We start from the raw sequence: 17,064 nt of genomic DNA, 5'->3' as shown, positions 1-17,064 counted from the left end.
AGCATTTGTAAGCAAAACAACAACACTTGTTTCCCAATTTTAGTCAAATCTCTGCAATTTTTCCCAATTCAAACGGACCTGCGCAATTCCCAAAATGGTGAACAAAAACACTGTAAAAAGACCACCTGTATACCAGTAATGCCATTATTGTGTTAGAGTATTGTCTAGCTTATATACTCCAAATGTCGAAACTCAAATGACAACAATTTCGTCCTTGGCAACATAAACATTTCTTTTAGACATTCTGTTGAAAGCAGGAAGAAAACAATATGTAAAGAACAAAATATGATTTTAACTCAACAAATGAGTAAAGTTTACTAAAAATGGTCTGAGAAGGATAATAATTAAAATCATAATTTGTTAAGGTCAAGTGGGTAACAATTACAAACGAATATGAGTACCACTTTTGGGTGAAATTCAATACTGTAGCAAATATGGTGAAAGTAATCTAAGAGTGACTAAGAGGCCAAGATCGAGACACAGAATCTACATCAGTAAAGACCATGATACAGAACAACAGTGTTTTTTCACCATTTTGTGAATTGGGCTGGGTCCCTTTGAATTGGGAAAATTCGCATTGTTGACACAAATTGGGACAGGGTCAAATTTGACCCCAGGGGCATAATTTGAAAAAACTTGGTAGAGAACTTTAAGATTTTAATACATACCAAATTTGGTAGAAATAGGCCCAATGGTTATGGACAGTTCTAAGATTTTTAACGTTTGCACAAAATAGGCCCAATATAAGCATAGGTTCATTTTTGTGACCCCTGGGGAACGGTCAAATTTTATCCCAGGGGCTTAATTTGAACAAACTTGGTAGAGGACTATTAGATGTCACTACATACCAAATTTGGTAGCCCTATGCCAAATGGTTATGGACAAGTAGATTTTTAAAGTTTGCACAAAATAGGCCTTATTTAAGTGTATGTTCATTTTTATGACCCCCAGGGCAGGGTCAAATTTGACCCCAGGAGTATAATTTGAACAAACTAAGTACAGAACTATTAGATGTCACTACATACCAAATTTGGTAGCCCTCAAGGCCCTACGGTTATGGACAAGAAGCTTTTAAAAGTTTGCACAAAATAGGCTTTATATAAGCATATGTTCATTTTTGTGACCCTGAGGCAGGGTCAAATTTGACCCCAGGGGCATAATTTGAACAAATTTGGTAGAGGACTATTAGATGTCACTACATACCAAATTTGGTAGCCCTATGCCATACAGTTATGGACAAGTAGATTTTTAAACTTTGCACAAAATAGGCCTTATATAAGCATATGTTCATTTTTGTGACCCCAGGGGCAGGGTCAAATTTGACCCCAGGGGCATAATTTGAACAATGTAAGTAGAGAACTATTAGATGTCACTACATACCGAATTTGGTAGCCCTAAGCCCTACGGTTATGGACAAAAAGATTTTCAAAGTTTGCACAAAATAGGCTTTATATAAGCATACGTTCATTTTTGTGACCCCGGGGGCAGGGTCAAATTTGACCCAAGGAGCTTAATTTGAACAAATTTGTTAGAGAACTATTAGATGTCACAACATACCAAATTTGGTAGCCCTATGCCATACGGTTATGGATAAGTAGATTTTTAAAGTTTGCACAAAATAGGCCTTATTTAACGTATGTTCATTTTTGTGACCCCCAGGGCAGTTTCAAATTTGACCCCAGGGGCATAATTTGAACAAACTAAGAAGAGAACTATTAGATGTCACTACATACCGAATTTGGTAGCCCTAAGCCATACAGTTATGGACAGAAAGATTTTTAAAGTTTTCACAAAATAGGCCCTATATAAGCATATGTTCAATTTTGTGACCCCAGGGGCAGGGTCAAATGTGACTCCAGGGGCATGATTTAAAGAAATTTGGTAGAGGACTATTAGATGTCTCTACATACCAAATTTGATAGCCCTAGGGCCAATTGTTATGGACGAAAGATTTTGAAAGTTTTCACAAAATAGGCCTTATATAAGCATATGTTCAATTTTGTGACCCCCGGGGTAGGGTCAAATTTGACCCCAGGGGCATAACTTGAAGAAATTTGGTAGAGGACTATTAGATGTCTCTACATACCAAATTTGATAGCCCTAGGGCCAATTGTTATGGAGGAAAGATTTTGAAAGTTTTCACAAAATAGGCCTTATATAAGCATATGTTCAATTTTGTGACCCCCGGGGCAGGGTCAAATTTGACCCCAGGGGCATAATTTGAAGAAATTTGGTAGAGGACTATTAGATGTCTCTACATACCAAATTTGATAGCCCTAGGGCCAATTGTTATGGACGAAAGATTTTGAAAGTTTTCACAAAATAGGCCTTATACAAGCATATGTTCAATTTTGTGACCCCCGGGGTAGTGTCAAATTTGACCCCAGGGGCATAACTTGAAGAAATTTGGTAGAGGACTATTAGATGTCTCTACATACCAAATTTGATAGCCCTAGGGGCAATTGTTATGGACGAAAGATTTTGAAAGTTTTCACAAAATAGGCCTTATATAAGCATATGTTCATTTTTGTGACCCCGGGGGCAGGGTCAAATTTGACCCCAGGGGCATAATTTGAAGAAATTTGGTAGAGGACTATTAGATGTCTCTACATACCAAATTTGATAGCCCTAGGCCCAATGGTTATGGACGAGAGATTTTGAAAGTTTTCACAAAATAGGCCGTATATACGCAAATTTTCATTTTTTGTGACCCCCGGGGCAGGGTCAAATTTGACCCCAGGGGCATAATTTGAACAAATTTGAAAGAGATTCACCCAGGAACATTCCTGAGAAATTTCATCAGAATTGGACCAGTAGTTTAGGAGAAGAAGATGTTTTAAGGAAAAGTTAACGCACTCACGTACGCACACACGCACGAGGGACACAGGACCATGAAATAAGCCCCGCTGACCTTTGGCCAGTGGAGCTAAAAAAACACTGAACAAGCAGCTAATGCCGATTATTATTGGCTGCATTACTTCGCCTTGTAGGACTCCTTTGGACAAAGAAAACAATATCTGGACCCAAGAACATTTATTGTGCAATACCAATTGTCAAAGGCTTGAATATAATAAATACGGCCAAATTACCTACATAGGGAAAAACACCTTCTGGACAATCTGGCTCCTAAAAAGTGTAAAGATAATCAAAAGCTTTCTCAATATCAAGATAACATAAAAGGGTCTTGCTGTGCCAATTTGCCCTATACATAGCTGGTCGGCTTTGGACAACCTGATCTAATCTTTTCTAATAGCTGGTATTAGGAACTTGGTCAATCAACAAAGTTTTGCTAATATTGCAAGATAATATTACCCTTTTGACCTGGCGTATTAACAAAGTAACATGGACAGGAAAGGACATGTATTTATTTTTGCTACACAATAAATATTTTAGTGTCAGTATTTTGTCAATGAAGTTTGTTATTGTTACAAATATCACACACTGAGAACCAAAAGGATCCATGCAATTGTTTTAGCCTTGAAAGTTGAAGGCTGCCTTCACCTATATACTTTTTTTCCATTGCAGGGAATGGGGCCGAATACTGGCCCTGAATTTGAAACACTGTAATAAAAGGAAGAAAATATCAACTCAGGTAATTCGTTTTCAGTGTCAATGTTATACTCAATCAAAAGGAAGCAATTAGAGACTTTTTGCCGAGTGCCACAGCGATACGCCGCGTGAACACACGATTCGGCCGCCGCGGACTAATAATCTGGCCGTGGCGTAGCTGCGGATTTTGTTTGTGCCGCTTTGGCTGTACTGTATTATCGGAAAACAACCTACCTCCAGTTGAAAAAGTGTGCCAGTCCGCAGATTAATCATAAGCTAGTTATATAAATTTTTGTTATTGATTTTCGGAAAATAGAGTAGTTTCGTTCTCGAAAAAAAATTACCATGGAAATTTTACTTGTCCCTGGACAAGTCAGCTTTCAAAAACTGCTTGTCCGGAAGGGGAAATTGACGACTCGGACAACTTGGACAGCATATTTCAGAACCCCTGGACATGAATAGAAAACACGTTAAAGTTGAGAAATTTCTTCACCATATTTAACTGACCATCAATATATCAAACTTTAATCACACAGTTTGTCATTTGCAAGATATAAACATCTTATGTCTCAAATACCTCACAGTTCATGGCCATAAAGAAACATTTTCTTCTATCTTATTATAATGATGACGAAATATCTTTGCTATAAATAACCCAAACTTTTTCTTCCAATAGTTTATAACATGTAGGCATGTAGGAAGATGTTTGAAATGTACAATTAGGTTGAAATGAAAAATAGTACAGGATTTTTACCAAAATTGCAAATTATCCTAAGTACCCTGAATCATGCACAACTATGAGCTCCTTGAAATATGTAAAACAAGAGGTTTGTTTGTCAGAAACACAAAGACCCTACAGCGCCGCTTTGAAGCCATATATTTGACCTTTAACCTTGAAGGATGACCTTGACCTTTCACCACTCAAAATGTGGAGCTCCATGAGATACACACGCATGCCAAATATCAAGTAGCTATCTTCAATATTGCAAAAGTTATGGGCAATGTTAAAGTTTTTGGACAGACGGACAGACTGACTGACGGACAGTTCAACTACTATATGCCACCTTACTCGGAAATGAATTCCTAGTATTATCTAATAAATATAAGTTCACTGAATTATGCAATAAACTATGAGTTCACTGAATAATGAAATAAACTAAGCGTACGTTAAATTATGCATACAAGTTTTTTATTTTTAACTTGTTTAATTAGCTTAATGTCCCTGAATAATGCAATAAAATAAGTGTTTCTGGAAAAATTCATCTGAGTGCTTAGATTAAGCAATACAATAATATGTCCATGGATAATGCAATATAATCAGTTCAAAGACTTAAGCTAATAATCTTTGTTTCTTAAATAATGCAATTTTCTTTTTGTCTTAAATTATGAATGTTATATATGTACATGAATGATTCGATGAAACCATAGCTGCTACTGCATTGTCAAAAATCAAATTAGCAAGTGCTAAATTATAAATTGAAATAAAATGTGTGCAATGATGGAAGTAACTACTTTCTCAGTTCAGGATCAGTTTGACCCTTACAGCGTTGGAACCAAATTTTAAAGGCCTTTGCAAAAAGTTTGGATCCAGAAACGACAGAACGTGGCGTCTCATCAGGATCCAAACTGTTTGCTATTCTGATAGCATTCTTTGAAAAAAATCTAAGAAAATGCTAATTTAAGAAATTCAGGAGAAGACATTTTAGCAGACGACAAATTTCCCAGCATGCAAAGGGTTAATAGACTGTTAAATGCCTTTGATCATTTATGCAGATGTAAAATAAAATATTTTTATCAAACATGTGACCCATACCATAATGTACAATATGTGACAATTGAGAAAATATTCTATAACCTACATGGTTGTGGCCAGACAATGGTAATAAACCTATCATCATCATGTTTGTAGAGCACAAAATGCACAATGGCTATATATAATTGAGACCTGTGGAATTAGCTACCGGGGCATTTTGTGGTTTTTGCCCAGTTTGGCCGCTCCTATATTTTATTACATGCATTTAAAACATACTGTCACCTCAAAGGCATTCCAAATATTCCATTGTACATGAACCTTTATGCAACTTCATGCACTTATCTAGCTGTTTATAGTTCTTGACAGATTGCAACGATACAGTGGATCAAATTACATAAATATATGAATGAGTGTGTAATCTTTATAAAGATTATGAGTCGTGTTTTGAGAAAACTGGGCATAATGCATGTGCGTAAAGTGTCGTCCCAGATTAGCTTGTGCAATCTGCACAGGCTAATCAGGGACAACTTTTTCGGCTTTTATGACATTTTTCGTTTAAATGAAGTCTCTTGTTAGCAAAAATCCAATTTAGGCTGAAATTGCAGACTGCACAGGCTAATCTGGGACGACACTTTACACACATGCATTAAGCCCAGTTTTCTCAGAACACGACTCATATTATATGAGCCTTGCTATAGGAAAATGGGGCTTAGAGCATGTGCAATAAGTTTCGTCACAGATTAGCCTGTGCAGTCCGCACAGGCTGATAAAAAATGACACTTGCCGCCTGAACTGGAGTTTTGCTTAGAAAAGACTTCCTCTGAACCAAAAATACCATTACAACGTAAAGTGTTGTTCCTCATTAGTCTGTGCTGTAAAATTATTTCTTACATACCACATAAAAGTGTTTAAATCAATTTGGCTTAGAATGCTCTTTAAGAAATTGCACAGTTATGAAGAAAAATGTTGCGTTTATTTTTTTGTTGAAGTTTTTGCTTTTACATTGAATTTGTTAAGGAAATCTTTTAGAATAAGTGATCAAAAGAGCATTAAAAATCACCACATCTGAAGGTCAGATAAATTAAGAGTTTTATTGCGAACCACATAAGTAGTTTAAACACCATACAGAATTGCAACAATTGTTTTTACATGCAAAAGCACAACAGCACAAGTGCTACTTTCAATTGAACATCCTGAGATTTTTGTAATTTACTTTGTAGGTCAACAGACCACTTCAAATTAGTAGGCCTTGTTCCTAAATTGACTATATATAGGTCAACTGACTATTTCCTTATTTACTACTTAGATCAACTGGCTATTTCCATATTTACTATTTAGGTAAACACACTATTTCCATATTTACCATCTAAGTAAACACACTTTTTCCATATTTACTATCTAGGTGAACTCACTATTTCCATGTATACTGTCTAGGTGAACTCACTATTTCCATATTTACTACCTAGGTCACCTGTTATGTCCATATTTACAATACAGTTCAACTGAATATTTCCATATTTTTAGTATATAGGTCAACATACAACACAAATTTGAAAAAAACAACAGACTGCTTGGTAAACCCCAGAAGAACCACTTACCATGAGAGAAATTCAAATTTTCAGGGGATGGTCCGTCGTCTTCAATGACCGATATATACCGCTGAGGTTGCGAGGTCAAATCCACGGGTAACTCTGCAAGCGACACTTCGCTATAACTCCACAAGTTACTCACAGGGTTCGACACACCACATATCTCCCGCTGCGATTCATAGACGCTTTTCCGTGACAGCGACGACCAGCTCTGACTTCTACTACGAAATCCAGAATCACCGCCTGTTGACACTGGCGTGCTGTCGTATGACTTAGTTTGCAAATGAACGATTTGAGTTATTTGAGTTTCGGACACCACCATTTCTTGATCCTGCACTTTTTCCTGCTTTTTGCTCAATTCCGCCTGCTGCTGTGAGATCATCTGTTGGACGAACTGTTGTTGTTGTTGCCGCGACAACAGCATTGAGAAGCTGCTGCTCCTTTCCCGAAACCCCTCGTCTGTCGGCAACGCCGAAGTGGATTTCTTTATTTTATTCTTATTCAGCTTGTTATGAAGTTTTTCGTAATCAGTCGAGTTTGTTCCGATGCCTCGATCATCCAGCAGAAACTTCTGCATGGATTTGGTCATATTTGCAGCCAGAAGCTGATTAACGTCGATGTTTTGGAGCAAAGAACCCGAACTAATTCTTGACATGCTTTGATGCGTGCTGGATTTATCCGTAATAGAAACAGGGCTTTGAATGTTCTGCAAAAAAGAACCTGAACTTGTTCTTGAAATGCTTTGATTGGTTCCCGTTTTCTCTGGAGTGGACACCAAGCCTTGAGGGAATATCGGACTAGAAGTACGGCGTGTGATGAACATTTTTCCACTCGGGGATGGTGTACCCTGCTTCGCCAGGCTGTAAGACTTTTCAGGCGACGTGATAACACCGGTAAGTCTCCCTGCTGAACTACGGCGCCCCATTTTTGGGGACGCTTTCAACCCAGTGGTGACTGGTGAGCTCGGGGACAATGAAACACTCTCGTTTACCTTTAAACTTTGGAGGGAATGTTGTTTCACAAGTGATTCCTGCATTGCCATCGCGATTTGCGGGGACTGTTGAGGTGGGACTACACTACCAACTGAAACATTATCGTCTTTTTCGCCATCTTTAAGCGCCCTTGCAACCAGCATTCTTCGGGCCTGCATCACGTCAGACCCTACATTATTAGCAGAACTACTTTTCTGAGCAGACTTATTCGGATCTATCGCGTACTGTGACGCCAGGTTGCGCCTAATCTCCGCGCTCGTCTTTCCAAACGCCATCTGCTTGCGGTTGTAACTTCCAAGATCCACTGCAGAAGCAGAACTTGTCCGCGGTCTAAGAAATATGTCCTGGTCTTTTTCCTGCTGATTTTCACTGGAAAACTGCGAAGTTATACTCCTGCACAATTCCCCGACCTGGTGGCTGTCTTCAAATGACAACAACTCACCCACCTTGCACCTTTCCTCGTAGTCGTAATCATTGGAACTGAGGCTGTGCATTGACTTGGATCGATTGGAAAGCAAACCCAGACTGGCATTAGATAAGGAGAGATCACGATTCAAAGTTGCCATGCCTCGTCTCTTGGCCAAATCCTCCAACTGATCAGAAAACAGTTCCCTAGAAACAGTTCTCATCTTGTCTGCAGAGATATGTGATGTATTTTCTGAATAATTCTCAATTAATTCCTGCTTATCAGTCTGAGATAGCTGCTTGTTTTTCAAATTCTTCAGATTTGAACTTTTGATGATGGTATCATTTTCGTCTAAAATTATCGACTTACTTGGTGAAGGACAACTTAGTTTAGAACTATCCTGACTCAGGCGACGCTGGTCTTTCACTGACATCGTGCCAACAGACACCTGCTCGGCTATTGGCGTCACATTCCTAGCGGGAGAATGCCGATAATGAAAGCCACGCCCACTCGGAGCAGACTGCGACAGTTTCCCGAGACTTTCCACATCACCAACTTTCTTGACCTCGATCTGAACATCGACACCACCATTATCCCTCGTCAGAGTGGTCGTTATCGGAATATCATGACCTCTCCGGATCAAGTGACCGTTGTTTCCCTGACCACCCTTGAAAACACCGTTCTGACCCATTTTCCCACTTCCTTTCCGATGCGGTTTTCCCGCCGATTCGCCGAACGAGCTGCTCCGCTCCCTTGGCGGGCTTCGACTCGCCTTTCTGAAGCGGGAGGCAAGCCCGTTGAAGGAACGACTGCGCCCGCGTGATTCAGAGGAGAAATGGGCATCCTTGGAGCTAGAATGCTTGTTGCCCATGATTAGAGGGTCATGCGGTCTTCAACTCATTGTCCTGAAAATAACCAAGACAATTTGTCATTTTTTATTTCAGCTCTTGTAATAAGCAGATATCTAAAGTTTGCTCTAACAAAACTGGGCTTAATGCATGTGCTAAAGTGATGTCTCAGATTAGCAAATGCAGTCCACGCACAGGCTAGTCAGGGGCAGTCCACGCACAGGCTAGTCAGGGGCAGTCCACGCACAGGCTAGTCAGGAAAGACCCTTTCTGCATAAACTATTGTTGTGTTTTTTTTGCTTAAAAGACTTCCTTAATTCAAAAATATCATAAAAGCATAAAGTGTCATCCTTTATAAGCCTGTGGGGACTGCACAGCATAATCTGGGACTAAACTGTATGCTCTTGCATTAAGCCTGTGGGGACTGCACAGCATAATCTGAGACTTAACTGTATGCTCTTGTATTAAGCCTGTGGGGACTGCACAGCATAATCTGCGACTTAACTGTATGCTCTTGCATTAAGCCTGTGGGGACTGCACAGCATAATCTGGGACTTAACTGTATGCTCTTGTATTAAGCCTGTGGGGACTGCACAGCATAATCTGAGACTTAACTGTATGCTCTTGTATTAAGCCTGTGGGGACTGCACAGCATAATCTGGGACTTAACTGTATGCTCTTGCATTAAGCCTGTGGGGACTGCACAGCATAATCTGGGACTTAACTGTATGCTCTTGCATTAAGCCCCATTTTCGAAGAGGGAGGTTCATCTTTATTTGAAAAAAAATATTAATATTAAAATGTTGGGCACACATTATTTCTACTGGCAAATCAAATATTATTATTAGTAGATTTGTATGTTCTGCAAAAATTTGTCCAAATTGATGAATGTTCACATTTAATATTGAAACGTTACATGTTTAGTAATTTGCATTCTTGTTTGTTTAGGTTCATGTTTAAATCAAACTGCATTCCAGGTGATTAATTGAAACAAGGCCCTCGTCTAGACTGCTCTCATAATAGCATTCTTGTGTTGCAAACAAACCGGGGACAAAACACACTATTTCTATTTATCAAATGCAAACATCTTATGGAAAATCAATGGCAAAAAAATCTTTCAAAAGCCACGCATGATTGTTCAATGAACAGGAAATGAATTTGATATAAATGTCAAAAGTCATCTTTTATCTTGAATTTTTATGAACGCAATCAATGATTAAAAGTTTTGGTTTATGTAATCAAATGAATGAGATTGATTGAGTAATGAAATAAATATATATCACTTCAAAACAGTGCAATTGAAAATGCAAAACAAGATAGCACTGTGTATTTAGAAACAATTTATTTTATATGATTAATTTACAAAGAATATTGTTACCCTTATTAAAATATATTATTCTAGGTACAAGCCTTATATCATTAACCCTTTACCACTTAGATACGTATTTAACTGTTTACCACTTAGATACGTATTTAATCCTTTACCACTTAGATACGTACTTAACCAACCCCATTTACCACTAAGATACGCATTTAATTAACCCTTTACCTCTTAGATACGTTTTTTTGCGTATTTGTAGTTCCTTAGAAAGTTAAATTTAATCAAAAACATTTCTTACTAGATTTTAGTTTTAAAGGCTTTATTTCAAACCCTTTGATATTGATAAGCAGCAAACAGCATAAAACCTGAACAGACTGTGAATTACTCGCAGACTGTTCTGGTTGTATGCTGTTTTCACATAGTCATTTTCACTTAAACACAAAAAGAGATAAAGAATAGTCATTATTAAAAAAAAAAAAAGAATTTATTACACTACATTTTATATTACCTTGAAATAAATTTGATAGGATTTTTTTTTAATTAACTACGTATTAAGTTCCCTTATATATATTTGCATAATTAACTGCTATTCATTTTGAATGGTGATTATATCAAATATATTTGGATTGAAGAATGACATGACTTCAAACAGTTTCTATGTAATTCATATCACATAAATATTTCTTCACAACTCATATAATCTTACATGTATATGAACCATCAAATATAAAAACCTTGAATTGGCAAACTGCCAGCTCCGTATCAATAAAGCTTTTGATAGGAGAAGGTTTTGTGAAAACCACAAAACCATAAATATCATAATTTTATGTCACAGTCACAAACTTTCATAAATTATGCTGCAACAAGCATGTGTACTAAATTCACCTGTGAATACCTGTGAATACATATGCCATGACATGAGAGAACTCTCAATATTTGAAGTGATTTTTTTTTTGCTTCATATCTTACAGCCTGTGCCTTTTTGATTGGGAAAAAAGCGTGATAGACCATGAAATTGGGAAAAATTAAACATTATTAATAAGATTATAAAGAACAATATACAAATTGTTTATAACTGCTTCCTGAAATTTATATTATAATGTACTGGGGAATTAAATTGCTGTATAATAAAATCAATTAACCAATTATATTTATATTTAGTTAATTGGAAAAGTTTGGAATATTTTGGGAAACTTTTTTATCAGATTTTTGGAAACATGTTTCTTTTAAATATTTTAAATAAATTAGAAAAATGTAGAACAGTATGTATCACACTGCTACATTTATATACGGTATCACATTTACAGGAAGTTGTTACATCACTGTCAATATTCGGAGGTAGGTCGTTTTACTAAGATATAGCAATAAAGATTACTATTTCTTTTAACAAGGGGTGAGTGGTATTATAAACAGATTAACTGGTTAAGTCTAGCCGTCATTTTATTAGTGCCAAGCCTGATATAATACTCAATGATCAGGCAGTAACCTGTTATTTTCTAAATGTATCTTCTGAAACCAAATATAGCTTAAACTTGATATCAAATTAATGTGTTTAAAATACGAAATAGAAACAAGGGCTGTTTGTAAAACATGCATGCCCCCCATATGGGCTGTTAGTTGTAGTGGCAGCCATTGTGTGAATACGTTTTTTGTCACTGTGACCTTGACCTTTGATCTAGTGACCTGAAAATCAATAGGGGTCATCTGCCAGTCATGATCAATGTACCTATAAAGTTTTATGATCCTAGGCCTAATTATTCTTGAGTTATCATCAGGAAACCATTTTACTGTTTCGAGTCACTGTGACCTTGACCTTTGACCTAGTGATCTGAAAATCTATAGGTCATCTGCCAGTCATGATCAATGTACCTATGAAGTTTCATGATCCTAGGTGTAAGCATTCTTGAGTTATCATCCGGAAACCATTTTACTATTTTGAGTCACTGTGACCTTGACCTTTGACCTAGTGACCTGAAAATCAATAGGGGTCATCTGCCAGTCATGATCAATGTACCTATGAAGTTTCATGATCCTAGGCCTAATTAAGCGTTCTTGAGTTATCATCCTGAAACCATCTGGTGGAAGGACCGACTGACGGACAAACCGACCGACATGTGCAAAACAATATACCCCCTCTTCTTTGAAGGGGGGCATAATAATGTGGTAACACTATACTTTTTTCCTGTGTTTTGGCTACCATTGAAACTTTTCTACGTTTAGAAATGACATTTTGTAATTTAAGTATTTACGAAAATAGAACACTGAAGTTTCAATACAATTGGGATCTTTTAACTACTTCTTTATTTTTCTTAAACATTTGTTCCCTGTAAAAATAATGCATTTATCATGTATTAAGGCACAATAACGCAATACTAGCAAAATATACTTTGCAGTGGGGAATCGCTTTTTTTTAATGTGCCTTTAAAAAATATCAATATAACACGAGAAGTGTTTGTCAGAAACGCAATGCCCCCTACTGCGCCGCTTTGAAGCCATATATTTGACCTTTGACCTAAAAGGATGACCTTGACCTTGACCTTTCACCATTCAAATGTGCACCTCCATGAGATACACATGCATGCCGAATATCAAGTTGCTATCTTCAATATTGCAAAAGTTATGGGCAATGTTAAATTTTTCGGACAGACGGACAGACTGACGGACAGACACTCAACTGCTATATGACACTTTAGCGGGGCATAAAAAGTGATGCACCATTCTAAAAAATATTTAAGTTACATTTAAAACATTAAAATAAAGAATCTATTTGTAATCTAATGTTAACTAGATTCATATTAACAACTCAACAAGAGCTGTCACCATAGGATGACTTATGACCCCTATAAACGCTTGGTAGAAGTTATGAGCTTTCTTCGAAACCTAAACGCAGATTTCGAAACCTAAACGCGCACCCTAAGTTCAAGGTTAAGGTCACAGGGGTCAAAATTTGTGTGCGTATGGAAAGGCCTTGTCCATATACACATGCATGCCAAATATGAAATTGCTATCTGAAGCGACATAGAAGTTATGAGCATTTTTCGAAATCTGAACGCAAAGTGTGACGGACAGACGGACGGACAGTCCGATCACTATATGCCCTCCTTCGGGGGCATAAAAATGTCTTAGAATATCAAAATAAATCAGAAAGCCACATAAACTAGAGAGCGGACACCATGCTAATTCCTTGAAATGCACTAAGTTACCCCATGACCTAGTTTTTGAACCGGCATGACCCATATTCGAACTTAATTAGATATTGTCTTGATACAACTTCTGACCAAGTTTGGTAAAGATCAGATGAAAACTAGATCTACTTCAATTAGAGAGCGGACACCATGCTAAATCCTTGAAATGCACTACGTGACCCCGTGACCTAGTTTTTGACCCGGCATGACCCATATTCGAACTTGACCTATATATTGTCTAGATACAACTTCTGACCAAGTTTGGTAAAGATTGGATGAAAACTATTTGAATTAGAGAGCGCACAGGAAAAGTGTGACAGACTGACAGACTGACGGACAGTGCAAAAACTATATATCCCCTTTTCTTCTAAAATACCTCACTAGACATGAATGAAACAAGTTATTATTATAAAAAAAATATATTAAAATAAAGAAACAAGTTGTAACCTTGTTTACTCAAATATTCTTCTCTAGACATAAATGTAACTAATTATTGTTAGATTAAAATATATCTATATAAATAAAGAGACAATTTGTAACCTTGTTTACTAGATTCTTAGTAAACAAGAAATATCTTTAAAAAAGATATACGGCGTTGATTGTGGTTGGAGTTTATGGAAGGTAAAGATTTAAATGAATGAGATCAAGGATAGCTAATATCTATTTCTGTGCAGTTTTTAGCTGCATCAAACGCAGTACGGGATGTTACGCGGAGTTTTCGCGGCTTATTTTACATTATTACATATTGCTGGTCATAAACCTATAGATACAAAAAAGAAAACCAAAGTCAACCGGCCACACGCGAAGTCTCCGTACATATTTTAAATATGTATACGCGCGTTCTTCGAACAAACCTGTTTGAGTGGTTTATCGGGAATTGCTACGTGTATTTGATTCGATTATTAACAGTATCGAGAATCATCGCGCTCATACTTAATACATTAGTCAATATGCTGCAATAATACATTAGTAAATATGATGGAATAATTCTTGTTAATTAATTAAAAATAATATTTATCATGGTATTGTTGAAAACACATTAAGAATCTATTATTGACATGCCATAAAATAATATCGCTGGATATCTTCATTTCACATCTTTCTGGTGGTAAAGAAAATTCCGGTTCACCTAGTTCACGCTATAGCGTCTTTATTTTATAACTATTATATAACTGACCGCGAACTCCGAACAGCACAGAAGGTCTGATCTGTAAATAAACTCTGACATTCAAACACACTAACCGCGAACTGACCCCTTATACCTCGCGGGTTGAAATGCAACACATTAAAGTGAGGCATCGCTTCCACTGCTCTTCATACTTTTACATATAACATGTTGACAGGAATATGGAAGTCAGTACTAAATATGAGAACATGGCCTTTAAGTACACAACGTTCTCGCGCTGAAAATCCTCTGAAAATAAAAGATGTACGCACAAACTGTATTGATGTCGAGATTGAGTGTAAAACTGTTCTATCTATAAAGCCTTTTTATTAGAGATAAAACTGTTTCATGCTGAACACGCAGTAAAACAGTGTTACAAAGACGCGGACATGTTTCCAATGTTCTAGTGGTATTATCAAATCAGCCAATGCAGTCAATGAAGTGTATTCATCTGTACTTGGCCGCGGGAAGTTTTATTTGAGTTCTATTGGACGCTAACAAAGGTCAGGCTAAGGTGAAAAGCTGGCGTATTCAGCTGACGCCGAAAAATCAACAATACCTCTCTAGACATAAATGAAACTAATTTAAATATCACTGTAACAGTTTGGGGACATGATTATAAATACAGAAACTGATATTATTTAGACCACCATGTGTTAGTTTAACCCATTTATGCCTAATGTGGACTCTCCCATCTTTCTAAATTGGATCAATTATTTTCCAAAATTAGTGATGTCTAGTATATTTATTTCTATATTTAGAATTTTTCTTACAGAAATTCCTTTAAGCAAACAGCCCAGACCCTGATGAGACGCCGCATCATGCGGCGTCTCATCTGGGTCTACGCTGTTTGCCAAGGCCTTTTTTTCTAGAATGGGTTAACCCTTTACCACTTAGATACGTATTTTGAAGCATTTGTAGTCCCTTAAAAAGTTCAATTTAATTATGACCTTTCTTACTAGATGCCAGTTTTAAAGGCTTGAAATTTCCAACCCTTAAATACTGATGAGCAGCAAACAGCATAAAAGCTGAACTGCCAGTGAGTAACTCGCAGGCTGTTCCGATTTTATGCTGTTTGCACATAGCCATTTTCACTTTGCCTCTGAGTGGGAAAGGGTTCAAATACATGTAAGGGCAAGACACGCTTATCAGAAATACACAAACCTGCTTGATTTACCTAATGGATTTAACATGGAAATTGCAACATATTGCAACAGCTATTTCGAGTTTAACAGGACCCTTTCACATTTTGGTAAATGGACCAAATTTTTTTTAAATGTTTCAGTCGGATAATTCTTTCTTTAATTGTATTCTTGTTTTTACTGAAGCTTTTTAGATCCAATGTTTATCAATATATAGCAGGACAATAGGCTAATTGTCATAACAGGGTTGTTTATATCATGCATGATCTAATCATAAACACTGAAGTTGGTCATTTGCAACCTGATGTAATCTATCATATTAGTCACTTCATTATGGGTCATTCAGACCCTGATCTTTTAATTAATTTTAGCCTTTTTAATTCTTAAAGGCTTCATTTAGATCATAATCTAACACTACAAATGATGTAAACTAATAAGTTTACAAATGCTTAGCACTAAAGTTCTAATGAATCTCGCGAAATATTGTAAAAATGCTTTTAAAATCAGAACTGAGATATTGAATGCAAACGTGGAGTAATATAATGGCTTAAGTGCATTTTTAACACCTTGTTCTATACTATTTTTGTCACTTTCACATTGCTATGCTTTTGCTTATATATTGTCAACTTTATATATATATATATATATATAAATGAACTGGACTTGTTCAAGCTATATGAATAATAATAACTTTCTGTGGGACTACAAATGCGTCAAAATACGTATCTTAAGTGGTAAAGGTTTAATACTTACTGACTAAACCTCCTGTAATTTTCATGAGTGCACAATACCTCTCTTTTCATATATCCTTTTTTTTCTTTAAGTTTTTTTTAATTAAGCTGTCAAAACCACACACTATTTATATCATTCATACCGTTATTATGTATGCCATACGTGTTGTTTTATGTAAATCCATGTAAATTCTTAATTTAAAACCAATCAAAAATGCCTTCTACCTTCTAATACCACACAGTAACTTCTTTCTCAACATTTACCACCTGAGCAATATGGCCATAACTATTCATCAAACAAAATTAATGAATTTTCAACTGCATAAATGTTATCTCAAAAGTTAAATATCTTGAGACAAGTTGAATCAGCTGTTACAAGTAAT

The 17,064-nt window shown here is 36.6% G+C and overlaps 1 protein-coding gene across 11 annotated transcripts in view; it reads right to left on the bottom strand.

Annotated features, from left to right (window-relative positions):
- The window catches only part of LOC127861176 (protein TANC2-like), a 222,949-nt gene that overhangs the window by 62,668 nt on the left and 143,217 nt on the right, over nucleotides 1-17,064 (bottom strand). For 6 of the 11 annotated variants that reach the window (XM_052399569.1, XM_052399568.1, XM_052399570.1 and 3 more), the window contains exon 2: nucleotides 6,901-9,194. The exons of 2 other annotated variants lie outside the window; for them this stretch is intronic. In XM_052399569.1, coding sequence (XP_052255529.1) covers nucleotides 6,901-9,160 — 2,260 coding nt within the window. In that variant the 5' untranslated portion in view covers nucleotides 9,161-9,194. Of the gene's footprint in view, nucleotides 1-6,900; nucleotides 9,195-16,703; nucleotides 17,054-17,064 lie in introns of those variants that run through there. 3 more of the 11 variants (XM_052399563.1, XM_052399566.1, XM_052399564.1) reach the window with 3 other exon arrangements.

Source organism: Dreissena polymorpha, chromosome 15, assembly GCF_020536995.1.
Source record: "Dreissena polymorpha isolate Duluth1 chromosome 15, UMN_Dpol_1.0, whole genome shotgun sequence".
Classification (NCBI taxonomy): Eukaryota; Metazoa; Mollusca; class Bivalvia; order Myida; family Dreissenidae; genus Dreissena; species Dreissena polymorpha.
This window is presented reverse-complemented; position numbering and strand designations above follow the sequence as displayed.